We start from the raw sequence: 17,387 nt of genomic DNA on the forward strand, positions 1-17,387 counted from the left end.
GTTTACGACTGTCAAATTCGTAAAATTTTGTTTAAATCAGACAAATCAAGCACATAAATTATTTTTAGAATAAAACAACATACAGGTAAATATTGCAGTGTTGTTGGCTAATAAATAGTTGCAAACTTTAAAAACTAATTGTATTTTTTTAACATATTTTTGTTAACATGTATTGATGCTTTATAATCTATTGTTCTGCCATCTATTGGTAAATTGACGCAACTTTGCGAAAGCAGCGCTACCTAGCGATGTATCTTTCGTCAGCTGTCACGATTTTCTCGTCTTCCACTTCCTGTGATTATCCAACATCTGTCAATTGGGTATTTGGGGGTTTGTGCTTATTTTAGGGGGATTTTGATAAAAAAATACGATGGCTGTGAGGTTGTTGGCCAAGATGAGGGTGCTGCCGGAGCTCCGCACCGCGGGGTACTCCAGTTCCGCTGCGGCTCCTGCCCAACTGTCCGATTTTGACTTGCAACACAAGACTCCGGTTATCAGAAAACAGAAGCTGATCCCGAAGGCCCATTACGGCGGGAGGCACGCAGTAACCATGCTCCCTGGCGGAGGCATCGGCCCCGAGTGTATGGGTTACGTCAAAGACATCTTCAAGTAAGTTTATGCGTTTCAATTTTCAGGCTATTTTTGGTTATAAACCGCACGTTTCGTACTGTTTTTGAAAATCTAGATGATTTCTGAAGATAAATAAATTGCTTAGACACGTCCCTCTGGTGGGCATAGGCCTCCCCTCAATCAATTGGAGGGGATGTGGAGCATACTCCACACTGCTCCACGGGTTGGTGGAGGCTAGTAGCCCGAAACCAACGGATTTCAGTGCCTTCCAAAGCACTGAATACTTTTTCGGACGATCAAATGATTCAGCCTGCAATGTCCTAGCCAAACCCTTTGCTTTACTTGAGCCCAAAGGCTTTGACCAAATTTTGAATATCATTTTTCTGTTATTTAATTTGTAGTTAACTTGTAAAAATACTATTTATATCTATTATTTTAAAAACAATATTTTTTTAAATCATAATTATGTTGATTTATGTTAGTAACAATTTCTGGTAACATAATGTACATTAAATTATCTAAGCAAAAGTATTTGAATCATCTTCATTTCCTATAACCAGTCAAAGACTACACAAAATATATTACAAAGTTGAGAGGAGTGCAATGTTTGTATGAAAAGTTAAAAGTTTTAATAGGAAGGTTTTACGGTCGCGAGGAACTGCTAGTCTGAAATAAAATTATTGAATTTAAAATTGCAGATATATTGGTGCTCCTGTGGACTTTGAATGGGTGAACATTGACCCCAATGTTGACAACGATGAGGATGTCCAGTACGCCATCACTACTATCAAGAGGAACGGCGTTGGTCTTAAGGTATTATACACATAATGCTCTGGGATTGTCGAGGACCTTATGTATTTCTTTGTGGAGTGTGATAAGAAAAAGAGATTAGAAGGAAATTATTCCACCAAAATCTACAGAGAAGAGTTGCCTCTTCCAGATCCAGTATGTAACAGCAACAGTCCCTGAACAATGTGGTGTAGTAGTAAGATGACCACCAAGGGTGGCAAATATTGGACTAACAATTGGAATTTCCATTAGGGTTTTCAACTTACTTATCTTTGACATGTCTGTCAGAAGACCTTATAGCCGCTGTAGCCCAGTTGGTAGAATGCTTGCCTCTCATTTTGAGGTCGCAGTTTCGAATCCAGCACAGGCCTAAATCAATGATTGTCGAATTTGTTTTCGAATTCATGTTTGGATCATAATTGATTATCACGTGCTCAGCGGTGAAGGAAAACATCGTGAGGAAACTCGTAACGCTGGGCTTCAAAACGCAAGCAAAGGCTTCCATGTTTATGTTTTGAATTGATCTTATTTATTTATAGCCTTTTTTCAGATATTGAAGTTACGTTTTAAAGTTATTCCTTAATATAATATCTACGATAACCGATCTGTGTGCCTTCGGGCAAAGGCCTCCCCATTACTCTCCATTCTTTTTTGTTTTATACGAATCTTGTCCAGGTCTTAGTGTTTTCAGCCATTGACATTATTTCGTTGGCCCACCTTTTGAATTGATCTGATTCAAGGGCAACATTGAGACGAAGAGCGAGGCAGCCTACGTGACGTCACGAAACGTGGCCCTTCGTAATGAGTTGGACATGTACGCATATGTCCTCAACTGCAAGTCCTACCCCGGAGTGAAGACCAGGCACAACAACATTGATGTCATCATTATCAGGTAATAAATATATAAAAATAGCCTTAAATCACCGACATTTGTCTTTTGACCCGTTTTGTTTGTTTTTTGGCCTGTTGACCTTCTCCAACCTTGTGGTAGATTGTCTTCCCACCTTTTGTTTGGTCTCCCTTTTCGCCTTTCACCATATCTGGGGTACCATTCTGTGATGTCTTTAGTCCACTTTGTCATCCTTATCAGGTATAGTAGACGACAGGTCGACATGGCAATTCTCTAGTGACGTGACGTTTTCAATATATATCGATATATTTTTATTATGTATGTAACAAAATGTGAATAAAATAATACCACGTTTTTATTTAAGTTAATATTTATTCATCTGAATCATCTAACGTATCGCTACAAAAACTTAAAGAATCTTCGTCACTGGTATCTTCTTTTATGTTTTTCGAAATTGCTCCAGTTTTCGGCCGTGACTGACAAAATTGCATTCGTTGTTATCTCTTTAAGCTTTGTCAAACACAAATCGCTCTTTATGTTGTGTTCCCTGACGAAGCGTTTAACACGCGACGAAGATGCAACCGTAGCCATTTTTAAAACACAATAGTAATAAATTATGTGAGCAAGATTATAATCGATAAACGCGGTCGATACGGACTCGTGCGACACTAAGACTAAGACGCCGCGGGGACTGTGCGGGTGTGCAGGGCGACCCCGCCTCCGCGGCTCACCTCATGCCCCGATTGCCATGTCGACCTGTCGTCAACTATACTTCCTATTGTGTGGGTTGTGAGGTGGAATACCAACCACATCAACCCTGGTGTCAGGGTTATTACTGAGCCGCCAAATGCATGACATGGCTCGTGTAACAACTATAATGCTTAAATCAGTAAGTAGTACCAAAAGAAACATCTAGAGAGACTAGCTGATCATCCGAATCCCCTCGCATTAATTAAGCTTATTGACCTCGTAAATGTGGTGAAACGACTGAAGAGAAGCCATGTTGTATAAAGTGGGAGGCTGTGACTCTGGTTGTAGCTCCGGACACGTCATATATCCACTCAACGAAACTGCTTATAGTCTAGAGGACTGATTGTAGTTTAAAGCAAGAAAAAAAAAAAGAAAAAAGTAACCAATGTCGGGACCAATGGCTTAACGTGCCTTCCGAAGCACGGAACAGACTACAAGGATCAGTTACTGTTATTTAGTAACATAATACACAATGTTAGTGACATTGTAACAATAACTTTGATTGCTGATTCAGACCATGATTAAAAACTGAAGTGAAGTGAAGTACAAAATGCAAAAATATTTATTCAAAAGACACGGTACAGAAAACTGTTTACTAGGACTATACCTGTCACAGAACTACACACACACACACACACACACACACGCACGCACGCACGCACGCACGCACGCACGCACGCACGCACGCGCTCGCGCGCACACACAACAGCCTATATACGTCCCACTGCTGGGCACAGGCCTCCCCTCAATCAACCGGAGGGGGTATGGAGCAACCCCCTCACAGAACTACATACAAATAAATGAAAATAAACGAGAAAAAAAAGAAAACGCAAACAAATTAAACTAATTAGAAACAAAATTAGAACAAAATATTGTGCGTGTGTGTTTGAGTGAAACCTTATTTTACTTTTTAACATTTGTTGCAGACAAAACACAGAAGGGGAGTACGCCATGTTGGAGCATGAGTCCGTGCAGGGTGTGGTGGAGTCCATGAAGGTGGTAACCGACAGCAACTCGGAGCGGGTCGCCAGGTTCGCTTTTGAGTTCGCCAAGAGAAATAACCGCAAGAAGGTGAGAGGTTTAAACTTTTTTTTGTCGTAACTTATTGTAGATTTGCAGCAAATGGCATTAACTACTTGGTAGCCGTTGTAGCCCAGTTGGTAGAACGCTCGACTCTCACTGTAAGGTCGCAGGTTGGAATCCAGCACGGGCCTAAACCTATATTTTTTTAAATCATTTTTAAAATTCATGTTTGTATCATAAATGATTATCACGTGCTCAGCGGTGAAGGAAAACATCGTGAGGAAACCCACTTAACCAAAAAATGCGTTTCGGAGGTATGTAACCTAACTTTATTTTGCGAGGGAGTGGGTTTGAGGGTCCGCTTACCTAACCTGAAGAATAGACAGGTCCAGTTTTTTACAGAAGAAGAAATAATAATATAATAATAATATAAGCCTTTATTACTGACTTTTATTATTATATTTTATTTAGTTATTACTATGTCTGTTATTATTGTGTCTGTGTATGGTAACCCTGACACCATGGTTGGTGGGGTTGGTAAATCACCTCACAACCCACACGATAGAAGAAGATTATCTCAAAAAATTCAAAATTCAATAATATTTATTATTCAAAATTGGCTTACACAGTCAGCGCTTTTTGAACGTCAAAAATTAAATTACATATTATGTAACTGGCTGTAAAACTACTACCACATCGGAATCTGTAACGCTGAGGAGAAGATTGCTGCTTAGCAATAAGGCCGCCTATTGTGCTTATGTTTTATTCGTATGTTTATATCCTTTGTATATGTTGTTGTGTAATATTGTTGATTGATTGATTGAAAAACGTGGCTAAAAAACCACCCAGCACAGGGCCCTAGTCCTACTGTTTCATGTTTTCCTTTCCGGTGCCAGGTAACGACGGTCCACAAGGCAAACATAATGAAGCTGTCGGACGGTCTGTTTCTGGAGACGTCGCGCCGCGTTGCCGCTGAGTACCCCGACATCGAGCACAACGACATGATCATTGACAACTGTTGCATGCAGCTCGTCGCCAAGTACGTAAAAATCCCGCAATCTTTTCATTTTCACATATTTCCTCGCCTTATTACGTCTGGAAGAAATCGCTTTAAGCGTTAAGCCATATATACAAGGTGTTAGTGACATCGTAACGAAAACTTTGAGGGATGATTCAGACTATAATACTGAGTTGATATCAAGTGGATATTTCCGTCGCAAAAGTATGGATAGGAAACTAAAAAAAAATGAATTTTTGACAGGAAATTCCACTTGATATAAACTCAGAATCATGGTCTGAATCATCCCCCTCAGTATTCGTTACGGTGTCATACCTACTTGTATGGCTACCATATGTACTTGTACGGGGTGTAAGTGACATCGTAACGAATACTGAGAGGGATGATTCAGCTGATTATTCCGAGAATATTTTCCATCGCAAAAGTATAGGATTGAAAATAATTTAAAAAAACTTTAAAATAATCATGAAGTGTGCGACGGAAAATTCTACTTGATATTAACCCAGAATCATGGTCTGAATCATCCCCCTGAGTATTCGTTACGATGTCACTAACACCCTGTATTATAAACGTGATTAAATAATGCAATCCTGAAACGCGCTATAAAAGTTTACACAGCGTGACGCTTATATACAACTTCCAACAACTTCAAGCAGATCGTCGATCCCTAGCCACACTACCAACTTGTGGCTAGCGGGGTACTATGCTCTGTAGCAGCACAGCCTCGCCGCTAAAGCTCAACCGCTGGACCACGTAGGCCGATTAAAATGGATATGACGAATAGAATAGAATAATTTTATTTGCTTGGATACACGGTTGTTACAAGATGGTCACAATTTTATGTATAAGGATCTCATGATCCACCAAGTGTATGGCATGCAAAAACTTACAAGAAATGAGATAATCATAAATTATTACAATAATTATTACAATGAACGACATAATTAACAAAATAATGTCAAAGAAATTAATATACAATATTACAATTATTTAAATTGATAACATTCAATGTCAATTATTACGGAATGTCAACGTGATTAAATAAATATATCAATTAATTATTATATTACATTTATAGTCAAAATAATCTTTAAGGCTATAAAAAATCATTTCTACTAGCCACTTATGCAGCGTTACGCTAAAACACTTTGCCGGAAGTTCTCTAATGTGACTGAGAATATGGTTGTAAACCGTAATGCTCATAATGTGAAAATTTTTCTGGCTAAGTTTACTTTTGCATAGTGGAACCAACTAACGTACGATCCTTCTCACCTTCCAGTCCTCACCAGTTCGACGTGATGCTGATGACCAACCTGTACGGGTCGATCGTGTCCAACGTGGTGTGTGGGCTGCTGGGCGGCGCGGGGCTGCTGTCCGGCCGCAACTACGGAGACCACTACGCTGTGTTCGAGCCCGGCACCAGGAACACCGGTATGTAAAAAGCGGGATGGATGGGTAAAAAAGCGGGATGGATGGGTAAGTAAGCGGGATGGATGGGTAAGAAAGCGGGATGGATGGGTAAGTAAGCGGGATGGATGGGTAAGTAAGCGGGATGGATGGGTTTGTAAGCGGGATGGATGGGTAAGAAAGCGGGATGGATGGGTAAGTAAGCGGGATGGATGGGTAAGAAAGCGGGATGGATGGGTAAGTAAGCGGGATGGATGGGTAAGAAAGCGGGATGGATGGGTAAGAAAGCGGGATGGATGGGTACTTACCGCTTACTTAAGCGGGATGGATGGGTAAGAAAGCGGGATGGACGGGTAAGTAAGCGGGATGGATGGGTAAGAAAGCGGAACAGAGGGGTAAAGTAGAACGAAGGGGTAAAGTGCGGGAAATTCGACGTGATGTTGATGAAAATGTACGGTTCGATCCTGTCCAACGTGTGCGGGCTGCTGGGCGATGCAGGGCTGCTGTGGGGGACCTAACAGTAGTGGCCAGGGAAAAGTTGACAAAGAGGTAAAAAAAAGCGGGATGTGGGGTAAAAATTTTGAAATGAATTTCTAACTATATTGATGGAGCGAATTGCTGTACTTTATTACAACGCGCGAACGTATTTATTGCAGAAAAACAGACAGAATGACAGGTGGAAAGTATTTCCAACATAATTACTGACTAGCAGATTAGCCAACATACTAGGCTAACAATAATGGGTGCGTTCACAATATTGTCGTGTACTAAGTTCGAGATTGTCACAACGACAATCGAAGCGCGTCGCTGGTTTAACCCTTTCATGGACAGAGATCATGGGTCATGGATGGTTCATAATAGGTAATATGACGCCTTGGGATCGGAACGTCATTAGACGTTCTGTCCTTGAAAGTGTTAATCAGGAACTTGCCATCTTCACCAGGCACGGCGATCGCGGGCAAGAACATAGCCAACCCTGTTGCCATGATCAACGCGTCAGTAGACATGCTGGAGCACCTTGGACACTTCTTCCACGCCGACCTCATCAGCCGCGCCGTACACAAGACCATCAATATTGACAAGTAATAAAAAAAACATATTTGCTAGAATATGGTAGGTACAGGGTGTTAGTGACATCGCAACGAAAACTTCTAGGGATGATTCAGACCATGATTCTGAGTTAATATCAAGTGAAATTTTTCATACTTGTATAGCTACCATATGTACTTGTACGGGGTGTAAGTGACATCGTAACGAATACTGAGAGGGATGATTCAGCTGATTATTCTGAGATTATTTTCTATCGCAAAAGTATAGGATTGAAAATAAATAAAAAAAAATCATGAATTTTGCGACGGAAAATTCCTCTTGATATTAACTCGGAATCATGGTCTGAATCATCCCCCTCAGTATTCGTTACGATGTCACTTATTATATTATTTACATCATTGATTTATTCATTTTTAGGTCTCTGTAACTGAATTTCGTATTATGTTATTTTGAGATTCGGAACTTCGAAATCAGTTTCGAAGTTTTTGCCTGAATCTCGCTTCTTCCACTCTCATCAAAGACTAAAAACAAGAAGTAAGAGAACTAAAAGTAAGAGAATTTCCAATTGATTTTAGTGACATCATAAAGAAAACTTCAGACCATTATTCTGAGTTGAAATCAACAAAAAAAAAATTATTTGTACTGTTTCTTCAAGTTATATTCAGTTCCATATTTTTGAGACGGAAAATTCCACTTGGTATTAACTCAGTATCTATTACGGTGTCACTAACTGTTCACTGTAGTGTAACTGAAAATTAGATGTCGACCCCTCACGTGAAATGTTAATTTTTCCCCTATTCCCAGTAGTCTTACAGAGTAGTAGATAAACACATTGGATTTTATGTACATAGACACACTATGACAAGATTGTTTATCTGAAAAGCCTCCTCTCGGATTTTCCTATCTCCTTTCCTTTTTCTCGGATTATGTGACCCACATATGGGACATGCACGTATGAGTTACAAATGTGCCTCATATGTGGTTCATACGCAGTGAACGAATTAATATATTATTTTATACTAATCTATTTTCTATGTATTTGTCTGTTCCAGGGTCATGACCCCGGACTTGGGCGGCACCGCGTCTTCCACCGACGTCGTCAACGCCATCATAGGTAACATCGGCAAAAAGTAGACCAGGCACAAGTTGACACTGGTGCTTATTCGGGCGCCCACAAACTTAACACGTTCATTGTGTAACTGAAAATTTTACTGAGCCGCCAAAGGCCCCTGACACGACTCATGTGACCGGGACCAACGGCTTAACGTGCCTTCCGAAGCACGGATCGTCTTCGGGCAATCAGGTGATCAGCCTGTAATGTCCTAACCAAATTAGGGAATATATCGACCTCTCACGTGCAATGTTATTTTTCGAACACATTGGCATTTATGTACGATAAGCTGTAAAAGTCCAATCAGTTTCTTGCAAAGTAATAAATTAACTGGTTGCACTTAAGATCTCCGTTTCTGTAATAGACCAAAATCACCTACAAAAATATAAATTTTATAATTATGTCAACTAATGATTCATAATTTCACTACTGTTTACAAATAATTCGCTGGGCTCACTGACTGCAGTTTTGATTGTAGATAGACACACCAGGGCAAGAAAAATTGTGGCCCACATATGGGCCATGCACGTATTAGTTACAAATTTATTGCCCCATATGTGGTTCATACACAGTGAACGTGTTGACTTTATTTTTGTTTGACGGCTTTTGAACTATTGCTGTCCATCACTTACAATAAGCGAAAGAAAGAGCTAGAGTTATTCTTGTCAAATCAAGTTGGTGGTTGCCCGAATGACGCCATTGTAGAGCTAAACACCCGCCATAGTGGAGACATTTACAGTATGTTAAAAAAAAATGGGATTTTCATAATCATTAATTTAAGAGCCATATTCATATTCGACGATCGGTCCCGCGCTGCCCGCATCCAACGGCTGGAGATCCTTGGGGGAGGCCTATGCCCAGCAGTGGGCGTCGTACGGCTGATGATGATGATGATTCATATTCATTTATTCCTTACAACAACTTTACATTGTGTTGGAAATTGGAAACTGTAAATATCTTTACTATGGCCAGTGACAGCATTGCTTGAGATCCTTTTATTTTTTGTTTTTATTCTCATAGAGATGTACCCGAACTTAGTATACACGGTATAGACAAAAAATGAATGGAAAAAAGAACTTAACTAAAAAGTTTAACAATCTTTACAGAAGTTACCAAAATGTAGTTAATGTAATTCCCGTTGTATATTAGAATAATGAAAATTTATAAAATCGCATTATGTACAGTCATGAGCAATATAATGTACCCACTTTAGGACTCTGTCGCACTAACATATTTGACATTTAGTGAGACTTACAGTTCAATTTGTCAACAAAGTTAATGTGACATGGTACCAAAGTGTATACATATTAATGCTCGTGACCGTACATCCCAGTATACTGTATTGCTCTAAAACAATGAAACAGTTACAAAAAAAAAAAACAAGGAAATTGGCGGTCTTATCCCCTAAAGTAATTACTCATATTTTATGTATGAATGCTTATGACTTCGCGATGTGTCATTGAGAAATGCAATTTTCATTATTCTAAAATGTAAACACTTCTTACTTTTACCCGTTTATTTATTTTATTTAGAAAAAATAAGTAAAAACAGTTATAGTATTAATTTATTAAGTAGATCTGTTTTTTTTAGTTCACATTCATACATTATGTATCGCTATATTTAAATTGTTGACAATAATAAAATCAATCACTGTAAAATGGTAGAATACTTTTTTTATTAATGGCAAGTTTTACTAATGTCACTAGATTTTAGTCAGAAGCAAATATTAAAAAGTAAATGTGGTTTAAAAAACCCTTAAGAGTTAAGACTAGGCAGTATGTGCTGATGACCTTTGCCTGTTCTATAATCATGGACAAATTTAAAAAGAAAACAAAACTATATGTTTATTTTTATGGCTTTTATTATAATTTTATATACAATAAAAAAAATATCATTTTATAAAGTAACAAAATATGTCCAGTGAAAAAAACAAAGACCTTGTATAGAATAGACGGAGCATATTTAAGACGAAAGAAAAACATAGGTTTTGTCTTTCGCACTCATGTGAGCCGTCATAAGTTAAAAAGAGATAAATATACTATCGTCGTAACGTCTTTTGTACTCGTGTAGCGGGTTTGTTATAGAAACGTACCTATAGTATATGTTTTTGTATCAGAACCACTAGTGCCGTTCCATGTCTTTATCGACATTATTATTGGCTAAATATTTCATGTTAGTCCAAGATCTAAAAAAATATACATTACAAATTGAATGATTAATTAAATACAGAAATAACGACCTAGTATCCATACCTGGGTGGGTAGAACCACAAGTAAATTAGTTAAAACGATACCTATTTGTACCCTGATAGAAAGATACCTAAGAAGAACCGTACGTTGCGGTGACAGATTCAGAACCACTTATTCAACGTAATTATCATGGACAAACTTGTTAAAGGTCAATTTATCATTTTTGAATCTATGTCATTTCGCAAGGTGTTATGACCGAGGAGGTCGAGGACGGTCCGTCTAGTCCACATATACTATAGTATCATTTTAATACGACATTGCGGCCACCCTTTGGTTGCTATAAATCACATACCTACCCTTTTATAAAAATTAAATACACGTTTTTCATTGACTTGACCGGAAATCGAATCGGCTCTCGATACAAGAAGTAGACGACCTTCTAGTATATTTCGGGGATTATCTCAATGCGATTAAAGAATAAAAGCAAATACTTCTTTATAAGATTTTTATTCAATATAGTTAGAATACAATGACTACGAAGCACTGAACAATTCCGACTTTTGGTGATAAAAAAAAATATTTCCTCTTGTTCACTTTCTTTAGAAGTGTATAGTGTCGGCTCTGGTCGTTATAACTTTACCTGCAAGAATGGCACATATTAACGTGGAGCACACAAATACACAAGCATTGCATGTTTACACATTGCACATAGAAGGAATAATCACAGGTAATTACAAAAATAGTTATTCATACTAATTATTTATAGAAGGAATAATCACAGGTAATTACCAAAATAGTTATTCATACTAATTATTTTGTGCAATAGAGAATATTTGTATTGTATTGAAATATTTTTTCCATGCTAATGTAGAATACAAAAACGAAATAGCTGCAAATTTATCTATAAACTTATAACTAAACTTAAACTCACCTTATGTGAGATATGTGAGTGAATATTGTTGGTACTGCATCTCTATGTAATATTTTTGTTTGGTATCCTGCTCGATAGAAAGCAAGATACATCGAAATGTAATTAGCATAGGCTTAAATAAGGAGAAGGCGTCCTTCAGAAGAGAGAATTATCTCGTTTCATGGTCTGAATCTAATTGTTTCTTAATTTCTTGTTTCGTAAATTAGGATATTTAGGAAATGTGGAAAATACAATATCTTTATGTAATCTTCATCCAAATCGGAAACAGGTCGAAAAATAAATTAAACGTGAATAGAATAACGCAACATGTAGATGTTACATTCAAACATAATATTATGTTATCGATATCAAAGGACAACACTACTTATAATACTTTGGGTACATGATCTGTCAAAGCTGATTAACGTAAAATGTGAAATCAATTATTTGTACAAATGTGACGGCTTTGCTGAAAATATGCGTCTGCATCGTGTTTAGGGCTCAATAAACTTTACAAAAACCAGACCAGGTAATGTATTTCTTGCACACAAACATGTATTATGTGGTCGATAACTTACCCATGGTGAGACATTGTTTGATCGTTCTCCATTATAACACCCATTCTACTCTCACAACCAATAGCTACGCAAGCCATGGTTCATAATGAATAACTATTTCACAGATTGTTTATATAAAAAGTTAAAATAATGTCCCAAAACACCAAAAAACTAACGGCAGGTTTGGTATCCAGCTGACTACCACAACATCTCAAAACGGTAAACACTGACGTTCTAGACAGCGGTGTTTGTCTATGTTTGTTTCTTTTTTCCACAGAGATTGTTGCCATAGGGAAGAAAGAGAGCTGTGATAGTTTGATCGTCACTCTAAAATATTATCCGTCTATTCTATACAAGGTCTTTGGAAAAAAAAAATCGCAAATGGCAGTGTTGCTATTTTAAGAAATTAATTTTGACCAGTATTTTTATTGTGATCAAGGTATTTTTTTTTAATTCTTGCTTCTGATTATTACAGAATAGATTGTAAACGATGAATTTTGTTATTTATTATGAAATAGCTCGCAAATACATGTACTTTAGTAGTTATTTCTAGTTTAAATTTGGGAATAAAACGCCATTGTAATATTATTTGTAGTTTTATTGCTTATTTTAGATTTAGATGTTTTAGTATCGATTTTTTTATGAAGTCCCTGTGGTATACTGGGTTGCTTCTCAATTCAAATTCAAAAATATCTTTATTCAGTAGGTAACATAGTTACACTTTGAATCGTCAATTTTTACATAACGAACGTCTCATCCGCCTAAAACTACTGCAGCTTCTCACAACCTGTATAGCCGGGGAAAAGAAGCTGCAAGAAAAACCTCGGCACAGGGCCCTAGACGTTCTTTTAAAATATATATATATATATATATATATATATGTTAATCGGGAAGCGAACCCCGGTTACGGGCTTACACCAATGAGTAATTTATCTTAAGTGCAGTTTTCACTAACACAGTTGCCTCGACCATTATAGACGGCGATACGGCTCACCTATCACGTTGGTCTATCAGAAAGCTCTTTGAGGTGTGGGTACTTAGTTCATCTTGCGATGGATGTACTGTAGACGACAGGTCGACATGGCAATTCTCTAGTGACGAGACGTTTTCAATATCGATATATTTTTATTATGTAAGTATGTAACAAAATGTGAATAAAATAATACCACGTTTTCATTTAAGTTAATATTTATTCATCTGAATCATCTAACGTATCGCTACAAAAACTTAAAGAATCTTCGTCACTGGTATCTGCGACTTTTATAATAAAATATTCCATTTCATTTTCCATTCGCATGTCTTTTTCCCAATATTCATAAAAACACAATAGTAATAAATTATGGGAGCGAGATTATAATCGATAAACGCGGGCGATACGGACTCGTGCGACACTAAGACTAAGACGCCGCGGGGACTGTGCGGGTGTGCGGGGCGACCCCGCCTCCGCGGCTCACCTCATGCCCCGATTGCCATGTCGACCTGTCGTCAACTATACTGACAGTAGCAACAGGCTCGCCCCGTATTACACGGGCATTAAACATAGCAGGTGAGGAGAGGGTGTAGAAAGGGACGGATGATTGACGGCTGTTAATTTAAAATGAATGGGTGAATAACTCAGGGGAGATAGGGGATAGGGCGGCAATAAGGCCGCCAGATAGTACTGTATCTATCATCGTCTGTGTTAATTTATTTTGTATGTTGTGTGCAATAAAGTATATTTGATTTGATTTGAGATAAAGGTATCTCGCTGGTATGCAACCCGTTTGACGTGTGTTCCATATATTTTATGCCTGTCGATTACCCGTCCCTTTCTTTTTCAAGTGATAAGAAAATGACAGGTATAACTTAAAATACGATTACGATTGGGAAATTGGTCTATGTACTGCGGAACGGAAGGCGACAGGGGCAACCACCGTTCTAAACGCCCTATCTATGGAGTAATGGCGATTACTCCACCGACAAGAGCGCAGCTCTTAAATAAAGAGATAACTTAAAATTTGATGGTGTGTTCAGGAATTAGCACCACTTATTGTTTTTAAGTACAGAATTACACTTGTTTCATGTCGCCACGTGCGGTGTTTGCATCGGTAATTGGTAACAGGAAACACGAGAAAAATTGTCGCTATTTCAACGAAGAAAAAGAAGAAATAATACTTTACGAGAAGAATTTACAGTTTATTGGCGTAAGATATACAAATTAAACATAAACATAAATAGCCTATATACGTCCCACTCCTGGGCACAGCTCAATCAACCGGAGAGGGTATGGAGCATACTCCACCACGCTGCTCCACTGCGGGTTGGTGGAGGTGTTTTTACGGCTAATAGCCGGGACCAACGGCTTAACGTGCCCTCCGAAGCACGGAATCAACTTACTTTTTCGGACAATCAGGTGATTCAAGCCTGAAAAGTCCTTACCAAACAAAGGACAGTCTCACAAAGTGATTTCGACAATGTCCCCATCGGGAATCGAACCCGGACCTCCAGATCGTGAGCCTAACGCTCACCATATAATACAAATTAATTATCCAAAAAAAAACATAACTTACATAGTGTTTCGGGTTCAAATCCCGACTCCGGCTCTGTTGGCAACATCCAACAAATTATTATTTTTTACTTTTTAATACGGGAGGAGCTCGGTGGCGCAGCGGTAAACGCGCTCGGTCTGCGACTGTTGAAGTTAAGCAACTTTCGCAAAGGCCGGTCATAGGATGGGTGACCACAAAAAAGTTTTCATCTCGAGCTCCTCCGTGCTTCGGAAGGCACGTTAAGCCGTTGGTCCCGGCTGCATTAGCAGTCGTTAATAACCATCAATCCGCACTGGGCCCGCGTGATGGTTTAAGGCCCGATCTCGCTATCCATCCATAGGGAAGGCCCGTGCCCCAGCAGTGGGGACGTTTATGGGCTGATGATGATGACTTTTTAATACATAAAATGGGAATACTTTTTTTTTCTTCTACGATCAACGAACTAAAATAACGTATAATAATTTTGTGTGCGTAATTAATTAATAATATAACGTGGTCAACTCATAGTCGCTGTATTTTTTACCATCTACACACCAGGCAGAGCATAACAACATCTGTGTACGACAGTCTGTAAACCACTGAATTCGAATTATGGGTTAATAGGACAGGCAGAGGAAGACCTAGATAGAAGGACGTATATTGACCAAATTGGAAATGTTCTTAGTAAAGGTTAAGTATGAAGCGATTGATGAATGTGGAGGAATCAAGAGAAGTGTGTCAGAATTCCATAGTCTCTGCTTACCCCGGTGGAAAATAGGCGTGAATTCATGTATGTGTGTAGTAGTTTCACGTGAACGTAGTAAGTAATATAAATAAAAAAACGGTGTGTTCACGTGCCTTCACTGTGCGCGGGAGTTCACTGTAAAGATAGGCTACTTAAGCCATCTTCGGGTGCATCAGCGTCGTGCCGACTAGGAGTCGAATTGGTCGCCATGGCCGAAATCTGTCGGAGATCATCATACATACATACATAAACTCACGCCCGTTATCCCTAATGGGGTGGGCAGAGCCACAAGTAATCAAAGACAACTTGCAGCCACTGTTGATACGAAGTCCTAAGATGGATTATGATGAACCTTATGGTGATAAGGGATCAGCCTATCGCCCATAACATTAGCCCGTCATTTAGAGGACACAATCCCTCTGTCGGTTTTTACGACATGCCCGGGAAGACAAGCAGCTGAACGTGTTCTATGTTTTTTATTTGCTCCCAGAACAACATAGAAGCGAGAAGAAGCGTATGAAATCATCATCATCATCATCATAAATAAATAATAAAAATATAAAGGTTTTATTATTTTTTTCAGATACCGCATTGATGCTTGTGGACAAAAAGCGCGACCCCCGTTCTTAAATTATTATCATTTTCTTCAGGGACATTAATTACGGTGAAATAGCTTCCACTTGATTTTTGATAGTACGGTTACGAGCATTAATATGTATACACTTTGGTACCATGTTACGTTAACTTTTTTGACAAATTGAACTGTAAGTCTCACTAAATGTCAAATATGTTAGTGCGAAAGAGTCCTAAAGTGGGTACATTAGGGGAAGGGGGCCTAAAGCGGGCACCGTAAGATAAAATAAGAGCAAAATGGTAACAAAATGATACTTTTAAGCAACTGTTATTGCTAACAGATGGTAAATTTATTGTAGTTTGATAGTTTATATTAAAATTTTTCGCTTTGAAAATACTAAAACCGGAAACCAAATGTGAAACCCTTACAAATGCCCGCTTTGCCCGAGGGGTGGCCTAAAGTGGGCATGGGCTTATGGGCAAAACGGGCACCCAATGGGTAAAGTGAGCATACATCATTTTTTTATTATATCATGAAACACTGAGGAATCATAAATTTATAAAAATACAAAAGAAAAATACAAAAGATAAAAATACAAATACATATGAATGTGCACTTTATTAAGTGAAAAAGAAATTCTTCTGTCGTTGACGTGTTTGTTTGCAAACAATCAAGTGACTAGTATGGACTATTGGACTAGTAGTTGGAAGGCGTGGGTGGGGTGAGGGGTGTATCAACGCGAGCCGACGTCTTGACTGGCGCAAACCTTTTTGTACTTGTTTACGCGCGCAAAATGCGAATTTGATTGAACCGAGTAGCTCGGCCGAGTACTCGGTTGAAAAACAATTGAGCCGAGTAAAACTCGGTACTCGTTACTCGGCAAAAGTGTTACTCGGCATCTCTAATAATTATGTACTCGACTAGTGAGAAAATAGGTAATTATCCCGTTAAAGCTGTACAACGCTATCTACATTGTTTTTAGGGAACTTTCTAAGTCCCTCTTTATGTTGAAATAGGTTCTTAGTAGATTTTTGATGGTATGTATTTGTCGTTTTATATTTTACTGTAAATAAAACATAGTTTAGCTGTTTTCCATAGTGTCCTCATTGTTAAAAAAAAAAGTAAAATTCAGTCAACAATGGTGCTGATTCCTGTAGACACCATCTAATTTTATTTTGTCATTTACTTATCCGCCGAAAAGGATAGGGACGGGTAATCGACAGGCATAAAATGTATTGAACACACGTCAATTTTATGCAAAAAATTACAAATTCATTAATTTTAAAATTAACAGTTTTCAATCACCCGTTCCTTTTCTTTTTAGTAGATAAGAAAAA

The 17,387-nt window shown here is 38.3% G+C and overlaps 1 protein-coding gene across 1 annotated transcript; it reads left to right on the forward strand.

The window, feature by feature from the left end:
- The first annotated feature begins 263 nt into the window (after positions 1–263).
- Positions 264–12,812, forward strand: LOC126379224 (isocitrate dehydrogenase [NAD] subunit gamma, mitochondrial). Its single transcript, XM_050027916.1, has 8 exons — positions 264–609; positions 1,269–1,383; positions 2,100–2,251; positions 3,886–4,030; positions 4,879–5,021; positions 6,280–6,431; positions 7,351–7,489; positions 8,510–12,812. The coding sequence occupies exons 1-8, from the start codon at positions 371–373 to the stop codon at positions 8,589–8,591; spliced, it is 1,167 nt and encodes a 388-aa protein (XP_049883873.1). The 5' UTR covers positions 264–370; the 3' UTR covers positions 8,592–12,812.
- The last annotated feature ends 4,575 nt before the right edge of the window (positions 12,813–17,387 follow it).

Source organism: Pectinophora gossypiella, chromosome 28, assembly GCF_024362695.1.
Source record: "Pectinophora gossypiella chromosome 28, ilPecGoss1.1, whole genome shotgun sequence".
NCBI classification, from domain to species: domain Eukaryota; kingdom Metazoa; phylum Arthropoda; class Insecta; order Lepidoptera; family Gelechiidae; genus Pectinophora; species Pectinophora gossypiella.

Coding starts and splice junctions, on each gene's coding strand:
- LOC126379224 (XM_050027916.1), top strand. CDS start 371: ATGGCTGTGAGGTTGTTGGCCAAGATGAGGGTGCTGCCGGAGCTCCGC. Junction 610..1,268: donor TACGTCAAAGACATCTTCAA/GTAAGTTTATGC, acceptor TTAAAATTGCAG/ATATATTGGTGCTCCTGTGG. Junction 7,490..8,509: donor AAGACCATCAATATTGACAA/GTAATAAAAAAA, acceptor TGTCTGTTCCAG/GGTCATGACCCCGGACTTGG.